The 21,423-nt window shown below is 51.9% G+C and overlaps 2 protein-coding genes across 2 annotated transcripts; both read left to right on the forward strand.

Moving 5' to 3' along the window:
- Positions 1 to 14,818: 14,818 nt before the first annotated feature.
- On the forward strand, positions 14,819 to 16,978 carry LOC119290755 (protein IN2-1 homolog B-like). The gene is made up of 10 exons (XM_037569403.1): positions 14,819 to 14,986; positions 15,127 to 15,201; positions 15,317 to 15,377; positions 15,535 to 15,621; positions 15,727 to 15,825; positions 15,929 to 16,037; positions 16,151 to 16,227; positions 16,313 to 16,420; positions 16,541 to 16,621; positions 16,701 to 16,978. The coding sequence occupies exons 1-10, from the start codon at positions 14,961 to 14,963 to the stop codon at positions 16,707 to 16,709; spliced, it is 732 nt and encodes a 243-aa protein (XP_037425300.1). The 5' UTR covers positions 14,819 to 14,960; the 3' UTR covers positions 16,710 to 16,978.
- Positions 16,979 to 17,464: 486 nt separating this feature from the next.
- On the forward strand, positions 17,465 to 20,964 carry LOC119293723 (protein IN2-1 homolog B-like). Its single transcript, XM_037572099.1, has 6 exons — positions 17,465 to 17,660; positions 17,771 to 18,111; positions 18,279 to 18,339; positions 18,463 to 18,546; positions 20,280 to 20,378; positions 20,478 to 20,964. The coding sequence occupies exons 2-6, from the start codon at positions 17,993 to 17,995 to the stop codon at positions 20,595 to 20,597; spliced, it is 483 nt and encodes a 160-aa protein (XP_037427996.1). The 5' UTR covers positions 17,465 to 17,660; positions 17,771 to 17,992; the 3' UTR covers positions 20,598 to 20,964.
- Positions 20,965 to 21,423: the final 459 nt, after the last annotated feature.

Below are 21,423 nucleotides of genomic sequence, written 5' to 3' on the forward strand. Positions count from 1 at the left end.
CTTAGGGGGCTCGTTGCGGTCCTCGCCTCCCGAGGCCAGTGCCTCGTCCTACGCCTTGTGTCGTGCAGAGTTTAGTCAGCAGGGGTAGCCTCCAGCCTTGGTAGTGAGGGGAACCAACCCAAAACCCCGCGATCGTGTCGTGATGCCTGTGGGGCACGGACCGGGAGGGGTGCTCCCGCAGCGGACTCGAATCAGGGAAGTTCCAAATTACTGGGCAAAAAAATACTCGCGAGGGTGCCCATGCTCCCCCCTCGCGAGACCTTGCGCGGGAGAGAACGAAACGAACAAGTGAAATGGGAGAGTCGCGAGCTCGAAATGGCAACGGTTTCAGAAAAACTTCAAATAGGAACAAACACGCCAACTGCGGAAAGCAAATGAAAGAAGCCGCGTCTGGCACCTAGTCTAGTCTTCGACGTCTTCTCACCAGCGCGGAGCTAAGTGCTGCCACTGGGCGTGGGCGGGAGCCCCCGAGGCCCGAGGGCGGCACTCCGGAGACTCCGGGGCGTGTACAGACCCACTCATTATTACATGAGAGTGTCACGGGCGGCGAGCTTCACAGGCGTTTGCCTTCTTCACAGGCACCGGGCCTTTTCCAAAACACTGCAACTTCACAGGCATTCGCCTTCTTCACAGGCACCGGGCCTTTTCCCAAAACGTAGCTTCTTCACAGGCACTCGCCTTCTTCACAAGCACCGGGCCTTTTCCCAAAACACAACTTCTTCACAGGCATTCGCCTTCTTCACAGGCACCGGGCCTTTTCCTAAAACACAGCTTCTTCACAGGCATTCGCCTTCTTCACAGGCACCGGGCCTTTTCCCAAAACACAGCTTCTTCATAGGCACCAGGCCTTTTTCCAAAACACAGCTTCTTCACAGGCGTTCGCCTTCTTCACAGGCACCGGGCCTTTTTCAGGGGTAAAACCTTCGGAGGTGTTGGATGTTCCACACATTCTGGATGGGCACCCCCTCCTGGGTCTCCAAGCGTGCGGAGCCGGGCCTGGAAACATGAACAACCTTAAACGGTCCCTCCCACATGGGAGAGAGCTTATGCAGCCCCTCCCTGGAGAGAACCCGTCTGAGCACGAGGTCCCCTACCTCGAGAGTCCTGGGGCGGATGTTGCGGCAGTGGTATCGCCGCACTGCTTGTTGGTACCTTGCTGCCCGCAGGGCGGCTTCTCGGCGATGCTCCTCCCCCAGCAAGAGATCCGTCCCCCGCATGGCGTCCTGCTGCGCTTCGTCGAACGCCAGGACCCGCGCGGAACGACGTCTGACCTCGTGGGGGAGAACGGCTTTAGCTCCATAAACCAGAAAGAACGGGGTCTCGCCAGTCGGCTTGGTTGCGGTCGTGTGGATTGACCACAACACGGACTGGAGCTCGTCGTACCAGCCCCTGCCACAGGCTTCCAGCTTCTTCTTGAAGGTCCTGGTCTTGAGGCCCCTCAGGACCTCTGCGTTGGCTCGCTCGGCCTGACCGTTGCTGCGCGGGTGCACCACCGAAGCGTAGCATATCTGCGTTCCAAGGTTAGCACAGTATGTTTTGAAGAGGTTACTGGTGAACTGCGAACCGTTGTCGGTGATGATGCGGTTCGGCACCCCGAATCGTCTCACGAGGCCCTTGATGAACTTGACCGTGAGCCTGCGGGGATGGTGCGGACAGCTTCCACCTCAGCCCACTTGGTGAACTTGTCCACGGCAACGTAGAGGTAGCGGTAGCCCCCTGGCGCCCGAGAGAACGGGCCTAGGATATCCAGTCCCCAGACTGCGAAGGGCCATGAGAGGGGTATAGTCTGCAGACCTCCCGCCGGCTGATGTATCTGCTTGGCATGGAACTGATAGGCCTCGCAAGCTTTTACCAGCTCCGCAGCGTCACCGAGGGCCTTGGGCCAATAGAACCACTGTGGAACGCCTTGCCGACGAGAGTTCGTGACGACGAGTGATGGCCACAGTCGCCACCATGTATGTCCGCCAGTAACTCCTTCCCTTGCTCTCTGGAAATGCAACATAGAGACACATCATTCGGTCGTCTTCGGTAGAGCTCCCTATCCTGAAGGCAGTATGCTGCGGCCTGCCGTGCCACACGCTCCGCCTCCTCCTCCTTCTCCGGCAATGTGCCTTGCGTCAGGTAACTCTTGAGCTCCGTGATCCAGCACCCCTCCTGAGGTTCTAGTGCCAGGAGCAGGCGCGCTCCTGATGTCAGGCCGCAGACCGGGGCTCCCGAGGCTGGCGGCTGGGGGAGCTCCCCCCGAGGCTGCGCCGTGCTTGATAGTGATGGCGTCGCTGAGGGCTTGAAGAGACGCTCCTCAAAGATGCCAGGCTCCTGAGGTAGCCGCCTGGATGCCCTTTTCACGATGTCATCAGCCTCTTGATTGGTGCCGCAAGGCACATGCTGCAACTCCAGCCCCCAAAACTGCTTCTCCATCCCGCGGACCTCCACGAGGTAGGCTTCCATGTGCTCGTCCTTTGGTTCGTATACTTTGTTGAAGAAGTTGACAAGGAGCTGTGAATCACCCTTGATGGTGAGGCGCTTCACCCCCAGGGCGACTGCGGCCTTCAGGCCCGCTATCAGGCCTTCGTATTCTGCTATGTTGTTGGAGACCTTCTCCCCATGCTGAAAACAAAGTTGCACGACGTAGTAGAGCTTGTCCTGAGTGGGAGATATGAGTACCGCACCAGCCCCTGTGCTGTGTCGGGAGAACGCCCCGTCGAAGTACATGACCCATCCGTCCGGTGCCTCGCTCCCTGGGGAGAGCGATCGATCCTCGCCAGCCTCGAGGCCTGGCGCCTCTACCCATTCCGCCATGAAGTCCGCAAGCGCAGCCCCTTTGATGACTCTGGTTGTGCTGAATTCTATCTGAAATGCCTCCAGCTCGATGTTCCACTCAGCGACTCTTCCAACTGAGTTGGGGCTCCTGAGCACTCTTTCCAAGGGGTATGCTGAGACAACCTTGATTGGATGGCCTTGGAAATAGTGCTGCAGCTTGCGCGAGGCCACCAATAGCGCGAGGAGGAGTTTCTGGGGCATGGGGTACCGCGCCCTTGGGTCCCGCAATACCGTGCTGACGAAGTACACTGGGTGCTCGACTAGGTTGGGGGTGCTAGTGCCACTAGCGTCCTCCGGAGGCCGGGGCGCCTCCTGAGACAACGGAGCCCCCGGCGACTGGTCGCCTGGAGGAGGGGCCTCCTCTGTTTCGGGCGTGCTTCCCTTCTGCGGTTGGTCCTCCTTGGCTGCAGCCGCGGTCACTGGGAGGCCCTCTCGGCCCTGCTTTGCTTTAACCCGGACGGTCGCTGCGGCCTTGGTCCTACACTCCTCCCTAACAGCCACCAGGGCTGCGCTGGTAGAGTAAGGGGTGGCCGCAAGGTAGAGCACCAGGGGCTCCTGAGGGCGCGGGGCCACCATCACCGGGGGGCTGGTCAAGTACCTCTTGAGGTCCTAGAATGCCTTGTCGGCCTCTTTAGTCCATTCAAAGGGGCCCTTCTTCTTCATCAGCTTGAAGAAGGGCAGCGCTCGGTCCCCTAGCTTGGAGATGAAACGCCCTAGTGCGGTCACGCGCCCGGTGAGCTTCTGCATCTCTCTGAGGGTCTTTGGTGGGCTCATGTCCTCGACTGCTTTTACCTTTTCCGGGTTGGCCTCGATGCCCCGGTGGGATACTAGGAAGCCTAGGAGTTTGCTCGAGGGGACTCCAAACACACACTTTTCCGGGTTGAGCCGCAAGTCCGCCTCGTTAAGGCTCGCGAAGGTTTCCTCCAAGTCCTGTATCAGGGTTTTTGCCTCTCGAGACTTCACCACAATGTCATCGACATAAGCCTCAGCATTCCTCCCGAGCTGCCGACCCAAGGCGATGCGCATTAGCCGCTGAAAGGTTGCACCGGCATTGCGCAACCCGAATGGCATGCACGTATAGCAGTACACCCCGCACGGGGTCAGGAAGGCCGTCTTTTCCACATCTTCTACTGCCATCTTGATCTGGTGGTAGCCGGAGAAGGCATCCAGGAAACACAACAAGTCGCACTCGGTGGTGGAGTCGATGATCTGGTCGATACGAGGGAGCGGGAACGGATCCTGCGAGCAGGCCTTGTTGAGGTTGGTGAAGTCGACACACATGCGTTCCTTTCCCCCCTTCTTCGGCACGACCACAGGGTTAGCCAGCTAGTCTGGGTAGCGGACCTCGCGAATGACCCCCGCCGCCTCCAACTTGCGAGTCTCTTGGACGATGAAAGCTTGCTTCTGAGTGGACTGCCGCCTCGCCTTCTGCTTCACTGGACGCACGTTGGGGCACACATTGAGGTGATACTCGATTACGCCCCTCGGGACCTCTGCTAGCTGATCAGGTTCCCACGCGAATACCTTCTTGTTCGCGCGCAGGAATTTTACCAAAGCTTCCTCCTGTTCGGGCTCGAGGTTGGCTCCTATGGTGAAGGTGGCACTGGTGGATCCGTCCTCGTCAACCAGTACCTGCTTGGTTTCCGCCTTGTCCTGAGTGAATAGCTGCTTCTTCTTGGCCGGTGCAGCCCCCTTGGGTTCAGAGGCGTCTGAGTCGGCGGGCTGTGCCGCCGCCGCGGCCTTGAAAGCGAGCTTGAGCGCTTTGCAACGCGTCCCTGGTGTCCCCAGACACGATGAGGACGCCGCTACTCCCGGGCATCTTCATGAGGTTGTATGCCGGGTGAGTTGCTGCCATGAACCGGGCTAGCGCCGGGTAGCCAAGGAATGGCGTTGTATGGGAGGCCGATGGGGGCGATGTCGAAGTCGATTAGCTCCGTGCGGAAGTTGTCGTAGGTGTCGAAGGTCACCGGAAGGCGGATCTACCCCAGGGAGCCGGCGTAGTTACCTTCGACGCCCAAGAAGGGCCTGCTGGGCTGCAGCCGTTCCAGCGGTACGTGGAGAAGGCTGAAGGCCTCCACTGAGAGCACACTGAGGCCAACACCGCCGTCGATGAGGGTCTTGGTGACCGCCACGTTGCAGATGGTGGGGGTGCATAACATTGGGAGCGTGCCCGAGCAGGCCGAGTTGGAGGGGTGATCATCTGAGCTGAAGGCCAGATCGGCTCTAGGTGCCGCCCAACCCGGAGGCGCCCCGCGTGGCACAAAAGCGGCGCCGATCTGGCGGACGAATGGCATGATGTGGTGGCCTGAAGGTGGTGCTTGCGATCCGCCCCGGAGGGATGCGACAACTAGGGGTGCCGGCACAGCATGACGGGCAAGGAAGAGGCTGCGCAACTCCTCCCAGGAGGCCACAGAAGCCACCGGCAGGTGGAGCAGCCACATGCGCGGGACGCCGGTGAGGGCCATGGGCAGCCAGTTAGCCATGACCCTGTCATCGCCTCTGGCCTTGAGGACGGCTTCTTCATATGCTAGCAGGAAGGCCAGCGGATCGGCCGCGCCGTCGTAGCGTGGCGGCATGTCCGGCTTGAACTTGTTTGGCCACTGCACCTGTCGCAAGGCGGGGGCCAGGGCTCGAAGCCCCCTGGTTCACATGCCGGCATCGACAGCCGGAGCGGGCGGTGCGTTGGCCGTCATGAGGGCGGAGCGCAGTGCTGATGGAGAATGAGTCGACGGAAGGGAGAGCTCCGGCGCACCCCTACCTGGCGCGCCAAATGTCGGATTTCGGGTTCCGACAGACCCTTGAGGTTCGAACACTGGGGTGCACGCGGAGATCACACCCCCTACCTACTCATGTCTCACCGCCTCGCTAGGATCTAAACTACACGAAGAACAACTCAAAGGACACGAGATTTATACTGGTTCAGGCCACCATTGTGGTGTAATACCCTACTCCAGTTTGTGGTGTGGATTGCCTCTGGGGCTGATGAGGAACAGTACAAAGGAAGAACAGCCTCGCGAGGGGTGTTCTTGTGGTGGTGTTGTCCCTTTGGAGGGGTCGATGCGAGATGCCTCTATACTATGGTGGCTAGTCCTATTTATAGGGCAAGGCCCTGGGCCTCTTCCCAAATATTGAGCGGGAAGGGCGCCAATAATTGGCCATTTTGAAGGGAAACATCTAGTACACTTATCCTGACTAAAGTTGGTCCTCGCCTACCAAAGACCCTGACGATGACGCTGGCTTGGGCTCCACGATGACCTCCGCTCTGCCGTCCTGCTAGTCTTGGTCTTGTTGCACCGAAATGGTTGCCTTTGCTTGATGCCCTTGCCTGCGCTTGCCCCCTTTGCACCAAAGGGGAAACAAGGACTCTGCGCAGGCCAACGCCCGCCTGGCGCCCGCCTGGTCTTGGTCGTCATGGCTTGCGTCACGGGCACCTCGTGAGGTACCCCGCCTTGATCTCTCCGCCTCCTCGCGAGCCAGCCCGACGAGGCCGCTCCTGAGGAAGCCTCCCGTCGTCCGCCCTGCGAGGCTTGGCCCCTCGCGAGGGTCTTGAGCGTGTGTTGATGAAGATGGGCCGTACTGGGCCACTCCTTGAGCCACGCCGCAGGCCGCAGGCAGGCAAGTCTGGGTACCCCCGTTCCCAGAATGCCGACAAAGGGGGCGTGATCTAAGGCGGCCGAGGAGAGGCAACGCATGAAGCAGTGCGGATGGAGGGTCTCCCAACTCAGGGAATTGAGCACACGATCGATGCGAACAAGCGTGGGCGGATCGCGCTCACTGGACCAGGTATAGCGCCTACCATGGAGGTAAAGGTCCCGGAGCTCCTCGTCCGCCAGGAAACTACGGAAGCGACGCATGGAACGGTGGTGCAATCTGTCATTGTTCTTATCCGCCGCAGAGGCAATCATGTTGAAATCACCGCCAACCATCCAGGGGCTGATCCGCGAGGCCCTGAAGTCATGCAACTCCTGAAGAAACTCGATCTTGTCCGCCCCAGCTTGGGGGCCGTAAACACCGAAGATCCACCAATGGCCCGTGCCACCTGGAACGGTGACGCAGGCGGAGACATGATATAGGCCGATGAGGGGATTAGACAGGGCAGCCACAGAGGGGCACCAAGCGAGGATGATGCCGCCACAGGTCCCGGTCGCAGGCAGAAAAAAGAAATCCGAGAAATCCGGACCGAGGGTGTCGGAGACAATAGAGCACAAGACCGTCGAAAGCTTTGTTTCTTGAAGACACACAATAGAAGGCCACACGGAGACGATGACCGAACGGACAGTGGAGCGTTTGGCGGGGCAGTTAAGCCCACGCACATTCCAAAAAATTACACGAGGACTATTATCCATAGAACACAAGGGGGCGCAGGACCAAAAAGAACAACTAGACCGGGACAGGGCGCCCAGCCTCGGACGCGCCCAGGAGGAGATGGGCCGGCACGTTCCATCCATAGAAGTCCGCCAGAGCCTGCACAGTGTCCGTGGACAGTGTCTTCTTGAAGAGCTTGGCGTACTTCTGAAGGATGTCGGAGGAGAGCGGCTCGTCGTCACGAAGAAGCCCAAGGCGGCGGAGAAGAACGCGCTTAGCCTTGGACTCAGAGTCCATACCTCTGTCCACCCCCTTGGCGATGCGAAAACTGCGCCGAGGGGTGAAGTTAGCAGGAACAGCGTTGCGGCGGCGAGTGGAAGGAGCTGCCAGAACTGGGGCAATCGGCGCCTGGACGAGAGCAGCAAAAGCGTCTAAGCCGATCCCAGCCGAGGCAACGATGCATGGGCTGCATGGCGCCATCACGTCGTGCGCAGGCGGCACGGGGCCCGCCACCAGGGAGCTAGCGGACAAAGAAGGGTCCGTCCCCATGGGGCAAGTGGACAAGGAGGGGTCCACCGGATCAGGAACAAGAGTTGCGGGCGAGGGGATGCGCGTCGAGACGACAGGCTCGGAGGGATTGGTGGACCCAGGCGCCACCGAACAAGGTTCCACCACGGAGGAGGCAGCAGATTAATGAGTTTGTGGTTTTCTGCAAACCTAGCCACAAATGTGGTAGTTTCTTGCAATTAACTCCTAAAAGAAGGGCTGGCCATGGCTGAACTAAGAGCTAAACCAGCAAGGGCCATCAAGATCAAGAAGTGGATAGAACAACACTTGTAACTTTGTCATGGAGTTCCCAGTCATAGATTGATGGCTTTGCATTTTTCTTTTCTTTTATATTAATTTATGTACACTTGCTTTTTCCGGGTAAAAAAAAAGGTTGAGTAATCCTGTAGACACTACCACACGGGAGTGAGTACCATTCCCTTTTACAGCTTCATCAGTCACCAGAAAAAGCTGCACGCAACTTGATGCCATGGATTTCCGGCAAATCCTAAACGGTGTCTTAAGTGTCCGTTTTAGGTATTTACGCAAATCGGGCGCACACCCTCCCGCCGCACTGGGCCGGCCCATATTCATTTTTTTTTTCTGTTTTAGAAAGGCAAAAACTGCCAGTGAGGGCGCGATTCGATCCGCGCTGTCCTAACCATTCGGCCAACCCACCCACTCGCCTGTATGTACAACCTTTCAAACATTTTCTCTTGGAAACAGTTTTGTTCAGTTTTTGATTATTTTTTCCCCTCCTTTTCTACTAAGTGTGTGAATTATTATTTTCAAAATTCTGAACTTTTTTCTCCAAATTCGTCAACTTTATTTTAAATCGATGAACTTTTTTTTCAAAAGTTCAAATGAATGAATTTTTTCTCAAAATCGATGAATGATTTTCAGATCGATGAACCTTTTTCCCAAATTGATGAGCATTTTTCAACATCGATGAACTTTTTATCAAGTCCGACAAACTATTTTCAGATCGATGAAAATTTTCCAAATTGATGAACATTTTTCAACATCGATGAACTTTTTTTCAAAATTTATGATTTTTTTTCAAACTTCTGAACTTTTTAAAAACTGTTGAACTTGCAGCTTCCGCTCAAAAAAAAATGAAAAATGAAAAAAAAACTGCTACGTGCTGCTAGCAGCTTACGGTTTCAGTGTAGACACATCGCCCATCCCTCTGTTTGTATGCGTCAGAACAGAACAACCTGCTGTAGCACGTAACCCGCTGTGGACGATGTGGTCATCAGCCACTCGGACAACACGACTTTGCTGTTACACACCGCGTGAACAAAGCTCGGCCGAGGCCATGCATGGTACGCCCTCCGTTCGGAATTACTTGTCGCAGAAATGGATGCATCTAGACATATTTTAGTTCTAGATACATACATTTTCGAGACAAGTAATTCGAAACGGGGGAATAGTATATTGTACCAACAGAAGAAGGTGACACGACACGCGAGGAGATGCCGAAACGCGCAAACGTAGGAGTTACACTAGATACATACATTATCCCTACTTTGTTTTTAGATTTTTCCGGAAAACCCCTTGAGCCCCGCTTAGGCGATTAGGCGATTAGGGTTTCGCGGAGACTGGCGGCGGCCGCCGACGAATCGGCGGGGCGCATCAAGGATCGCCGGGCGGAGATGGCTTCAGGCACTGGCCATGGCGGCGGGAAGGGATCGGGGACCCTGTCCCCCAAGTCTGCGAGGGCGCGTCTCGAGGAGCAGCTCGGGAAACTTGACATATCGGAGGAAGAGGCGACGCCGCTGGTACTGGACGATCGCGTTGAAGGGGCGCCGGAGAAGTGGATGGTGGCCGGGAAAGTTCTAAACCGCAATATTTTGCATATCCACACCATCTCTAGTGCCCTGCGGCCTGCATGGGGAAACCCTAAGGGGATGAACTTCCACAGTGTAGGCGAAAATACTTTTGTTGCGGAGTTTGCTACGCAGCGGGATCGTGATCGCGTGTGGGAAGGATCGCCTTGGCATATCAATAAACACGCGGTGATTTTGTCTGAATTTGAAGAATACATGTGCCCGTCAGAGCTCAAATTTGACAAGCTGCAGGTATGGGCACGTGTAGTAAATCTCCCCTTCAACCTGCGGGGCGAGGAGTGGAGTAAAGCCATAGCCAAGCAGATTGACAAAGGGGCTACCTCTATCCACTTTGATCATGGTGGTGGCTACCTGCGTGCCAGAGTTACACTAGATGTGGCCAAACCATTAAGGAGATGGATTCTTATTGAATCGGCAAGGAGAGGGAGCACTGACCCCGTATGACATCCAATATGAGAATATCCCCCACTTTTGTTTTTCGTGTGGTCGTTTGGGCCATTCTGATCTTTACTGTCCGACCCCCGGCAACAGAGATGAGCATGGCGATCTGCCTTTTGGTAAAGGGCTGCGGCCATCGAAGGAGAAGAAGAGGACGGCGTCAAGCGAGAGTTCCACCAAGTCACAACAGGCCAAGCCCAGCAAGGCAGAGACAAGGAATTCTAGCTCGGCAGCAAAAGAGACGGAGGTGACCTCGCCAGTGAAACGCAACTTTGCACCTAAGAGAAAGGGAGGGCCACCTGCACAAATGTATCACCGGGTTGAGCTACCGTTGCTAATGAACCAGGCTCATGGTTCAGATGTGGATGAGTTGGTTAATGCAACCTTGGCGGAGAAGAGGACAGAGGAGGAGGATGATGGCACAAAGAGAGATTCGAAGAAAAAGAAACCCACACCACCCAACTCAGATTTGGCAGCGGCTGCTGGTCAGCCCTGCCCGTCCCAATGAATATCATTAGCTGGAACTGCCGGGGGCTTGGGAACCCCGAGGCAGTTCGCAAGCTTCGTAGTGTTGTGAAGCAGGAAGGGCCCGTTCTCCTCTTTGTCACTGAGACGAAGATTGGAGGGAAACGTGTTGAGAGTCTGAAACAAACCTTGGGGTTTGTTGGAAGCTTTGCGGTGGACAGTGTTGGCCTAAGTGGAGGGATAGGCTTGTTCTGGTCTAAGGATGTTTTAGTTGAGCTAAAGAACTATAGTTCCGGCCACATTGATGTTGTGGTGCGGAAGGACACCCCGAATTCGGTGGAGTGGCGATTCACCGGATTTTATGGAGCACCAAATGCACAGGACAGAAGACATAGCTGGTGTTTTCTTCGAACATTATATGACATTCCACATTCTGCCTGGCTTTGTATGGGTGACTTCAACGAAACCTTGTATGCTGATGAACATATTAGCCGTGCAGAAAGGCCGGAGTGGCAGATGAGGGCCTTCAGGGAAGTCACAGACGATTGTGCTCTTCAGGACTTGGGTTGGACCGGTGTCCCTTACACCTGGGATAACCGACCGTCGGGAGATGCAAATGTTAAAGCTCGTCTTGATCGAGCTTTTGCCAATGAAGAATTCAGACAATTCTATGAGTACACGAGGGTGCGGCATGTTTGCGCGACGGAATCCGATCACTGTTTTGTAGTTGCAGAATTTCGCCACTATGCGATCGGAAACAACTCTCATGTACCAAAACCCTTTCGGTATGAGAATGTTTGGCAATCTCATAGCGACTATGAGCAACTGGTAGTGGAGACCTGGAGAAATCAATCCCGGGCGCCAGGTTTGAATGGCATACTGGACTCACTAGGTGCATTATAGCGTCAGCTTGCACCATGGGGGGCATGTGAATTTGGGTGCCTCTCAAGGACAGTCAGACAATTGAGGAAACGACTGTCTAGATTACGGGAACAGTCCATCGGCCGGGGCCCGTCTGAGGAGGAGAAATGAACTATGGCAAAGCTCAGAGAGGCACTTCGATTGGAAGAAATATGGATGAAACAACGATCTCGCGTCCCTTGGTTGAAGGAAGGAGATCGTAACACGGCCTATTTCCAAGCACAGGCGAAGCAACGGAAGCGCATCAATCGAATATGTAATCTCCAGAGATCTGATGGCTCCACCTGTGTGAATGGTGATGAGGACAAGGAAGAGGTGAGGGCTTTCTACCAAGCTCTCTATACCTCCCAAGGACACAGTAACATGGATGAGCTGTTATCGCATGTACCAGTTCGGGTCACTCCGGAAATGAATCAACTACTGGAGAGGCCGTTCGAGGCAGCTGAGATCCATAAGACACTATTTCAAATGGCGCCCTCAAAAGCGCCGGGTGTCGATGGATTTACAGCAGGATTTTTTCAGCGCCATTGGAAGCTACTTCAACATGAGGTCATTCCGGCTGTGCTTGATTTTCTGAATGGTGGTGACCTACCGGCAGGATTGAACGACACATTGATAACACTAATCCCCAAGGTGCGTAACCCACAAAATATCACACAATATCGTCCAATTGCATTATGCCAGGTGTTGTATAAGCTTGCTGTCAAGGCTCTCACAAATCGTTTGAGACCTTGCATGGATGATATTATCAGTGAGGAGCAAAGTGCCTTTGTTCCGGGTCGTTTGATCACAGATAACGTATTGGTTGCTTTTGAAAGTGTTCACACGATGAAAAGAAGGAAGAAAGGAAAGAATTTCTCATGCGCAATCAAGTTGGACATGATGAAAGCGTATGATCGGGTAGAATGGCATTTTCTGGAGGCTATGTTGCTGAGGCTAGGATTCGGTGCTGCCTTGGTCAGATTAATTATGAAGTGTGTTACTTCAGTTCGCTATTCTGTTCGGGTCAATGGAGAGTTATTACCGTTTTTCACCCCTTCCAGAGGCTTTCGGCAAGGCGATCCCGTGTCGCCATACCTATTTTTATTATGTGCCAAGGGCCTCTTCTCCCTCTTGAAGTTCTATGGCAATGTCGATCGAGGAATCCGCGCTAACTTCATAGCCCCGTGGGTGAATCATCTTCTTTTCGCCGATGATAGTCTCATCTTCATCAGTGCGAATACAGACAGTGCTATTAGATTGAATGATATCCTCCGGATTTACGGTGAGGCCTCAGGTCAGTGTGTGAACAGAAGTAAAAGCTCCATCTATTTTTCTCCTAACACACCTGAGACACTCAGACATCATTTGAAACAACTTCTGGACGTGCATGTTGAAGCATTTTCAGAACGCTACCTTGGTCTTCCCACAGCGGTCGGACGCATCACCAGCGGTACCTTCGATCACATTGGGGAAAGAGCCAGAGGTCACATGAGCGGATGGTCGGAGAGATTGTTTGCATGTGCAGGCAGAGAAACGCTTCTAAAGTCAATTGTTCAGGCTATCCCGACTTTTAGTATGAGTTGTTTCCTCCTGACGAAGAAAGTGTGCAAAAACTTAACCTCAAGTATGGCCAAATTCTGGTGGGGGAGTTCACTGGATAGGAAATCGCTGCATTGGATTGCTTGGGACAAGTTAGCTACACCAAAATCTAAGGGCGGAATGGGATTCCGGGACCTACGACTGTTCAACCTGGCACTTTTAGGGAAGCATGGGTGGAGATTAATGACAGACCCTAACTCCTTATGTGCCAGAGTTTTGAAGAGCAGATATTTTCATGATACAGAGTTCATGCATGCCACTATTCCAAAGTCTGCATCAACCACATGGTGAGCGATCATTGCAGGACGTGAAGCACTCAATGTGGGATTGTTGAAGAGAGTTGGTGATGGAACATCCATCTCGGCTTGGGAGGATAAATGGATACCATCTACAGCAACTATGTCGCCAATGTTCAAACCGGCCAATACACATGTTCAGAGGGTCAGCAACTTGATTGATCTAGCAAACTGGACGTGGGACCGGGATCTTGTGCGAGACACTTTCATTGCACCTGATGCAGAAGCCATTCTAAACATTCCAATTCGGCGAGGTGGAGGTGAGGATTTTCTTGCCTGGGCGCATGAGACCTCAGGAATTTACTCTGTTAAATCGGCTTACCGTGCTCTCGTGAGTCACAAAGAGCGTGTAGCTCTAGAGGAGGGGCAGGTAACGGGACCATCAACGACAGAAGAACAGATGTGGAATTCCCTTTGGAAACTCAAGGTTGTGCCCAAGGTGAGGGTATTTTGGTGGCGAGTCATTAGGGGAATAATCCCTGATGAATGCACCCTTAAACGGAGACATATAAAGGAGGTGAGCATATGCAAGATTTGCTTAGCAATGGAGGAGGACCTCCAACATGCCCTCATCCATTGTTCTCACGCCTGCCGGTTCTGGGAGGAAGCTAGATTATTGTTTGACGTCTCTCTACCCCGACTCCATCCAGATACCTGGGCAAGAGATATACTGTGTGAACAACGGTTCTTGGACAAAGAACGCGCCATAATCATCACTGTTATGTGGTCCATCTGGATGTCACGTAATAGATGGATACATGATGACGTGAAGATCGATCCTGCTAGTTCAGTGAGACAAACCAGAGAAGATCTAGCGTTGCTCAAACTTCCCAGGCAGCATTGCACTTTACTACCAGGCTATGGTTGGCAACCGCCCGACGGAAGCATCATCAAAATCAATACAGATGCCTCGATCAACTCAGCTGACAACATAGCGGGTATTGGAGGGGTTGCCAGATCAGATTCGGCCTTCTTGGGAGCTTGGTGTAAAGCCGTACTTGGGTGTATCGGACCCACTAATTGCTGAGGTCCAAGCCATGAAAGAGGGTGTGATCTTTGCTCGTCTGAGGGGCTTCACGGAGGTGATCCTTGAGACGGACTGTCTAGAGGCAGTTAACCTCTGGAACAATCGCTACGACGACCGCTCGATTGTAGCACCTATCTTAGTAGAAATTAGAGAGCTCTCTCTTAATTTGTCATTTTTTGTAATTCAGCATGTAATAAGAGCGGCAAACGGTCCTGCACATCTTTGTGCTAAGCGTGCGAGTACGCTTAATGTGACTGAGAGCTGGCTCGAGATGACCCCTAGCTTCCTGATCAGCAGCCTGTTGGTTGACTGTTCGGCGAATGCTTTTGTTGAATAAAGCTCTCTGAAATTCCCCGCAAAAAAAAAATCAGTCACCAGCAGCTTGCATCGGTTCCCTGGGACCTCACCTCAGTGTACGGTACGGCGTGCAAATGCCATCCGCGCCGTGAAACACGTTGAAGAAGTGCCGCACGGAACGGAAGGTTGAGATGAGCTCCTATCCTACGCGCCATGATCGCGTCTATAGGCGAGGCCCATCCATCCAGCGGTCGGGTCCACATTTCTGCTGATGCCTGCCCTGCCGTCAATAATTGCACTCGCCTCCCCTTGCTGCCCGTCACCGCTGCCGACGCCTGCCTCCTCCTCCTCCATCTCCCATTCCCACCTTCCCGTCCCCCAGCACCGGCGGGACATTCCTCCCGAACCGTCGCCATGGCAACCGCCGTTCCACCGATCATGTGAGTGAGCAAAGCAGCTCCCCGAAGGAAGATGTAGTGATGTAGCCTGACGCTCTGGCCGTTCCGCATCTCGACTAAATTACTCGATTGTGCCTTTCTTATAATTTAATACTTATATACTTATAAACACATATGCGCAGCTCCCCGAAGGAAGATCTCCCCCCTCCACTGACCTCCGCCTCCGAGCCCCCTCCGCTCTTCGACGGCACCACCAGGTAAAAATCTAACCACACAAGAAGAGGCCAAATTGCACTGCGGATGCATCTTACTATAACTTTTCAATTCTGCACAGATCAAGGGCTAAATTCGTGTTTTATTTGCTTCGTGTAGGCTGTATCTTGCATATCACTGCCCGTACGCGCAGCGCGCTTGGATTACCAGGAACTGCAAGGTAGTGCCAGTGGTATCGAGTGTTCTTTGATTCACAGACGCAGCCCATACTTTCAGCTCATCGATCTTGTATTTTTTTTAGCTCTTGCTAGTTCTTTTTTTATGCCTTCAGTGGTCTTATGCTAAGTTGAATCTTCTTTCTGTATCATTTTGTCCAGGGTTTACAACACGAGATCAAGGTAGTTGCCATAGATCTGGCAGACAGGCCAGCTTGGTACAAGGAGAAAGTTTACCCGGAGAACAAGGTAGTATGATTGATCTCTTTTACTTCTCACCTGTATGTACAAGGAAAATCTTTTACTGCAGTTTATTGTTTCTATTCATGCACGCTTCCTTTATAATCTGACCAGGTGCCTGCCCTGGAGCATAACAACCAGGTGAAAGGAGAGAGCTTGGATTTGGTCAAATACATTGACAGCAATTTTGATGGCCCAGCATTGCTGCCTGATGTAAGGCAGATATATCCAATCAGTCTTCATATGTGCAATGCTTGTAAAAACAGTGCAAAATTTTGTCAGTGATATTACAGTTTGTGTTCATATAAATTGGTAGGATTCTGCAAAAAAGCAGTTTGCTGAGGAACTGCTTGCGTTCAGCGATGGGTTTAATAGTGCATTTTTCTCATGCTTACGCTCCAAGGGAGATGTGTCAGATGAAGCCGGTAAAAAGAGCATACCAATCTCTGTAACATTTGTTTGAGAAATTCTATATGAAAATATTCTGACCAGTTTATATACTCATAATGTAATATTCTCATGTCATGCCTTCCATTAGCTGCTGCTGTGGATAAAATAGAAGCTGCCTTGGGAAAGTTCAGCGACGGCCCATTCTTCCTTGGCCAGTTCAGTTTGGTATGTGACTCCACCTGGAATCCTTTCCTGTTCCCTTAGCCGTGCCCAAATTTGGTAGAATTATGAAAAGAATTGTGTTTTTTAGGTGGACATTGCATATGTGCCATTCATTGAAAGGTTTCAAATATTCTATTCTGGTATCAAGAAGGATGATCTCGCCAAGGGCAGGCCCAACCTGCACAAATTCATTGAGGTAAGTAATTCAGGATGATGCTAGATGAGATTATTCACATTGTCTGTTAGTGTAACATACCCCTAGTACACTCTGATGAAACTCAATCTCATGTCAGTTCTCCAATTCGGTATGTTACAGGAAGTGAACAAGGTCGACGCATATACACAGACAAAACTGGACCCGCAGTTTCTGCTTGATCAAATGAAGGAGAAGTTTGGCGTACGACATTTCCTTATATCTTGGTGTCGGTTCGTGTTATTTTCCAATCCCAAGCTTACACGCTATTTTAACTTTTCAGATTGCTTGAAGATGTGACCAAGGATAACCAAATATGCATGCCAGGGAATGCTGCAGAATAGCAGATTTAGACTCGGGGGTGTTGCAACATATTTTGAATAAAAAATGCGCGCCATGCATATAGGCCATGCTTTTAGAATAAACAGACAGACAGACAAACCGGATCTTATTGTAAACTTATATTGTCACCTGAAGAAGGATTATTCTGGCCTTCTGGGTTGTGTTGAATGCTCGTGAAGTTGTTTTTAATGAACTGGTGCTCCTTTCTTCTTCTATCAACTTTAGTTGTCCACACGTGTACTGATCATACATATTAAGGGGTTGCTAGCAGCATCGACTACATACAGATTCATGCGTTCGCTCAGGCGTGGTGGGAATGCGTACTTAATCAGTTCATATCTGATAATGGCAATGCCACAACCTATCTTTAATCGCTCTATGTCGGTGCCTCGTAGTTTCCTCCCCGTACGAGGTTCCTAATTTTCTTGCTTGGTGTACACTACGTTCAAAGAGCTACCGACCAAAGTCACTGTCCAAACGAGTTGAAGTCAGTGTCCTCGGCATGTTTTCAACCATCGACTACAACAGTACGATGCCGCCTAAAGACTAATCGTCTCCTTACCCGGAAAAAAAAAGACTAATCGTCTCCGGCGTATGTGCGGCCTATATTGTGGCACGAACCGCCGTGACATGGCTTCAGCCATTACCGCTCGCTTCTTCTTCTTCTTCTTCTTCTTCTTCTTTCACGCTGGCTCGGCCGTCACAGCTGACGTCTGTGCTCGCTCAAAGTTTTCTTCGTACTTCTCCATCAGCCCCACCTTCAGCCCTACTTCCGTTTACCAGTTCGCATAGCGGAAGTGCTTTATATACGCTTACAAAAATGTATACTAGTACATTTTGTGCGTCCCGAGCTCCTTGATCACTAGCTGCTGGTCGCAATGGCAGCGTCTCCAGCAAACAAGTACGTACTGCACAGCTCCTTCCCTAAAATTACTCTGCTACCGCGCGTGATCACTAGTTGGATTTTCTACTCTATGATCGCTCGCTGATTGCTCTATGAAAAATCTGTAGGTTTTTTTGTGGACTTCGGCGGAGGTGCTCTTGTTAGGGGTTTGTTTGCGATGTAGTAGTTTGGAGGTTGATGGTCGTTTCATGTTGGGTTTGTTTGTAGGGCTGATCGTGCGCTTCTGGAGTTGTATGCTCTGTGAGTAATCCGCATGTGGTTAGTTTGTATCGGTTTTCGCTCGGTTTTTCGTTAATTAACTGAGCAATTCTCTTCTGCTTAATTAATCGATGAGGCAAATCTTTTGCCTCCGTTTCAAAAAAAAAATCTGTAGGTTTGCAGGGGAAGCTCTCCCGCCTACCTTGACATCCGCTGCTGCTCAGCCACCTCTCTACGATGGCTCAACCAGGTTGTCTGCTTACTTTGCTTTCTTCTCCGAAACTTCCTTTCCTCAAATATGTAGCACCCTAAGCTCACTCGATATCTACATGATCTTTTCTGCGGGCACCGATATCTACATGTTCATGTTCATTTTGACATATCTCTGTGCTCATGTGTGAGAAGCTGGGATTACAGGTTGTACATGACGTATGTCTGCCCGTATGCGCAGCGGGCGTGGATCGCGAGGAACTGCAAGGTACCAACCGAGCTCATCTTCCCATGATCGATGCTCTTTTTCCCTCCACATGAGTTGTTGTCTTCTTTGGTTAGGTTCACTCCGTGTTGTGATTTTTGTAATTCGATTTGTTTCCGGTACCAGGGTTTGCAGCACAAGATCTTGCTCGTCCCCATCGATTTGGATGATAGGCCAGCGTGGCTCAGCAAGATTTACCCCAAAAATCAGGTGTGGCTACTTTTTTTTCGAAAAGGGGACTCCCCGGCCTCTGCATCAGAATGATGCATACGACCACATTTATTAAATAATAAATAAGGTTCAATAAGGTCTTAACGTTTGCAAACATAAGCAACGGCGAACTCACACAGAGCTTCAATGCCAAAACAAAGAGCCAAAAAGCCACAACCGGCAGGCAAAATAAAAGATAGGTAAATTAATTGTCTATCCTATTACATGACCGCCATTCAAACCGGTTGAAGATATCCCGCGCTACCATCTCCCACCGGACAGATCCAGTAACCAAACGCTCCCTGGCCTCCGTCGGAGTGAGTAAGGACCACATACGGATCAGTGCAGTAGTCCGGAATAAAACCTGCAAAAAATGAATAGTTGTTGTTCTGTTAAAGGCCAAATCATTTCTGCAATTCCAAACTGCCCATAACAACGCACATACTCCTACACGAATGTGTCTAGCTGTTTCGGACTCTATCCCAGCAAGCCACGCCCCAAATAACGTGTTGACCAAAGTCAGAGGAGTAATGTTAAAGGCAATTTGCATGGAGCGCCACAGCCCTCGTGCCAACGGACAGTCAAAAAAGAGATGCTTGATAGTCTCGTCCCGATCACAGAAACTACACCTAATAGAACCTGTCCAGTTGCGCTTAACTAAATTGTCTTTTGTTAAAATTACTTATTTATGCACAAACCACATAAACACTTTAATCTTCAAAGGGACCTTAACTTTTCAAACCTCTTTGGAACTAGGAATCACAGTAGAGTTAATGATATCGATATACATCGATTTAACTGTGAACTCCCCAGATCTAGTAAGCTTCCAACATAACTGATCGGGCTGAGGAGTTAATTAACTGAACCTCCATCAGTCTACGGACCAAGTGAAGCCATGCTTCCCATCGATCACCCACAAGCACCCTCCTGAACTGAATGTTGAGTGGAATGGACTGCATAACTGTGGCAACAAGAACCTCACGACGCTGAACAATACGATATAGGGACGGATACTGGGTCGCCAATGGCGTGTCGCCAAGCCACCTATCCTCCCAGAATCGCGTATTATTACAATTACCGACAATACACCTCGTTCTGTTAAAGAAAGCAGCTTTGATTCTCATGAGTCCCTTCCAGAACGGCGAATCCGTTGGTCTTAGAGTGACCTGGGACAGGGTCTTGGACTGCAGATATTTACTACGTAAAATCTGCGCCCACGTTGCCTCCGTCTCAGAAGACAACTTAAACAGCCACTTACTGGGCAGGCATCTGTTCTTGACTTCAAAATTTTTAATACCAAGGCCCCCCTGGTCCTTTGGTCGACAGATAATATCTCATTTGGCCAGTCTGTACTTCCTCTTAAGCTCATCACTCTGCCAAAAGAATCGAGATCGATAGAAGTCCAGCCGTCTCCTAACCCCAACTGGGACCTCAAAGAAGGATAAGAGGAACATAGGTAAACTCGTGAGCACCGAGTTAATAAGAATCAACCGGCCTCCATAAGACATGAGTTTTCCTTTCTAGCAACTCAGTTTCTTCTTAAACCGATCCTCGATACACTTCCACTCACTATTTGTTAGCTTACGATGGGGAATGGGAATACCGATACACTTCCACTCACTATCAGGTGTGGCTACTGGCTAGACTAAAATACATAGCGTCTCCTATTTAGATTGTCAGGTAAAGTTCTTTTTCTTATCGAGTGTTAAGATGTTTCTTTTTCCTCCGACAAGGTACCCTGCCTAGAGCACAACAACAAAATGATAGGAGAGAGCTTGGATTTGATCAAGTACATAGACAGCAATTTCGAAGGCCCCAAACTGAGTCCTGATGTGAGTTCATTTTGTCTTTAAAGGCTGCAATAGCATGCACTCCCCATTGGTCATTGGTGACCTCATGATTCTTCTCTTAAAAAATATTGATGACCTTAGGATCCTGAAAAGCAAGGGCTTGCAGAAGAACTGCTGGCTTATTCAGACACCTTCAATCAAGCGATGATGTCGGCATTGACTACCAAAGGGGCAGTGACTGCTGATGCTGGCAAGAGCTAAGAAGACTTGTTGAAATTCAACTATAAATATATGTTCATGCTGATTACTAACCTGTGATTCATTGCTGGTCAATAGAAGCTGCTCTGGACAAAATAGAAGTCTCCCTTTCAAAATTTGATGATGGGCCTTTCTTTCTCGGCCAGTTCAGTCTGGTAATTTTGCACTCCGTTCCTTAGAGCTTCTCCAACAGGCGCGCGAAAAGACGTGCGCGCACGGTAAATCCAGCTTTTAGCGCGCGGAACGTTTTGCCGCGTTCCAGCGGTGGCTGGAAACTCGTGCGCGGGAACCGTTTGCGCGCGCGCGCGAAAAGGCGACCGCTCGCGCGTCATTTTTGGCGCACCGCTTCCGGTGCGCCTATAAAATGCGGCGCTCGCCACGCGCCTTCTCCACTTCCTCTGCCACGCGCCTCTTCCTCCTCCTCTACCACGCGCGCCTCCACCGCTCCAGCGCCCCGCCATCCGACGCGCCACCATGCCGCCGCGCCGTCGAGGAGCGTCGGGCTTCCGCGGCGTCCGCCTGGGTCCCAACGGTGGCTACTACTCCGAGATACGCTCCGGTGAACTCCGGCTCGGCCTCGGCACCTACGAGACGGCGCACGAGGCCGCCCGCGCGTATGACGCGACGGCGTGGCGCCTAGGCAGGCCGCGCAGGCAGATGAATTTCCAGGACGTCTACACGCTCCAGCAGGCACTGGACGTCGCCCCGCCGGCTCGTCTTAACACGGCAGAAGACCGTGCTGAGCACGCTGAGCGGCAGTGCCGCCTCCTCCTCGCCCAGGAGGACGAGCTGGTCATGGGGGAGTGGCGCCGGCGCCACCCGGAGGACA

This window comes from Triticum dicoccoides, chromosome 4B, assembly GCF_002162155.2.
Source record: "Triticum dicoccoides isolate Atlit2015 ecotype Zavitan chromosome 4B, WEW_v2.0, whole genome shotgun sequence".
In the NCBI taxonomy this organism is placed as follows: Eukaryota; Viridiplantae; Streptophyta; class Magnoliopsida; order Poales; family Poaceae; genus Triticum; species Triticum dicoccoides.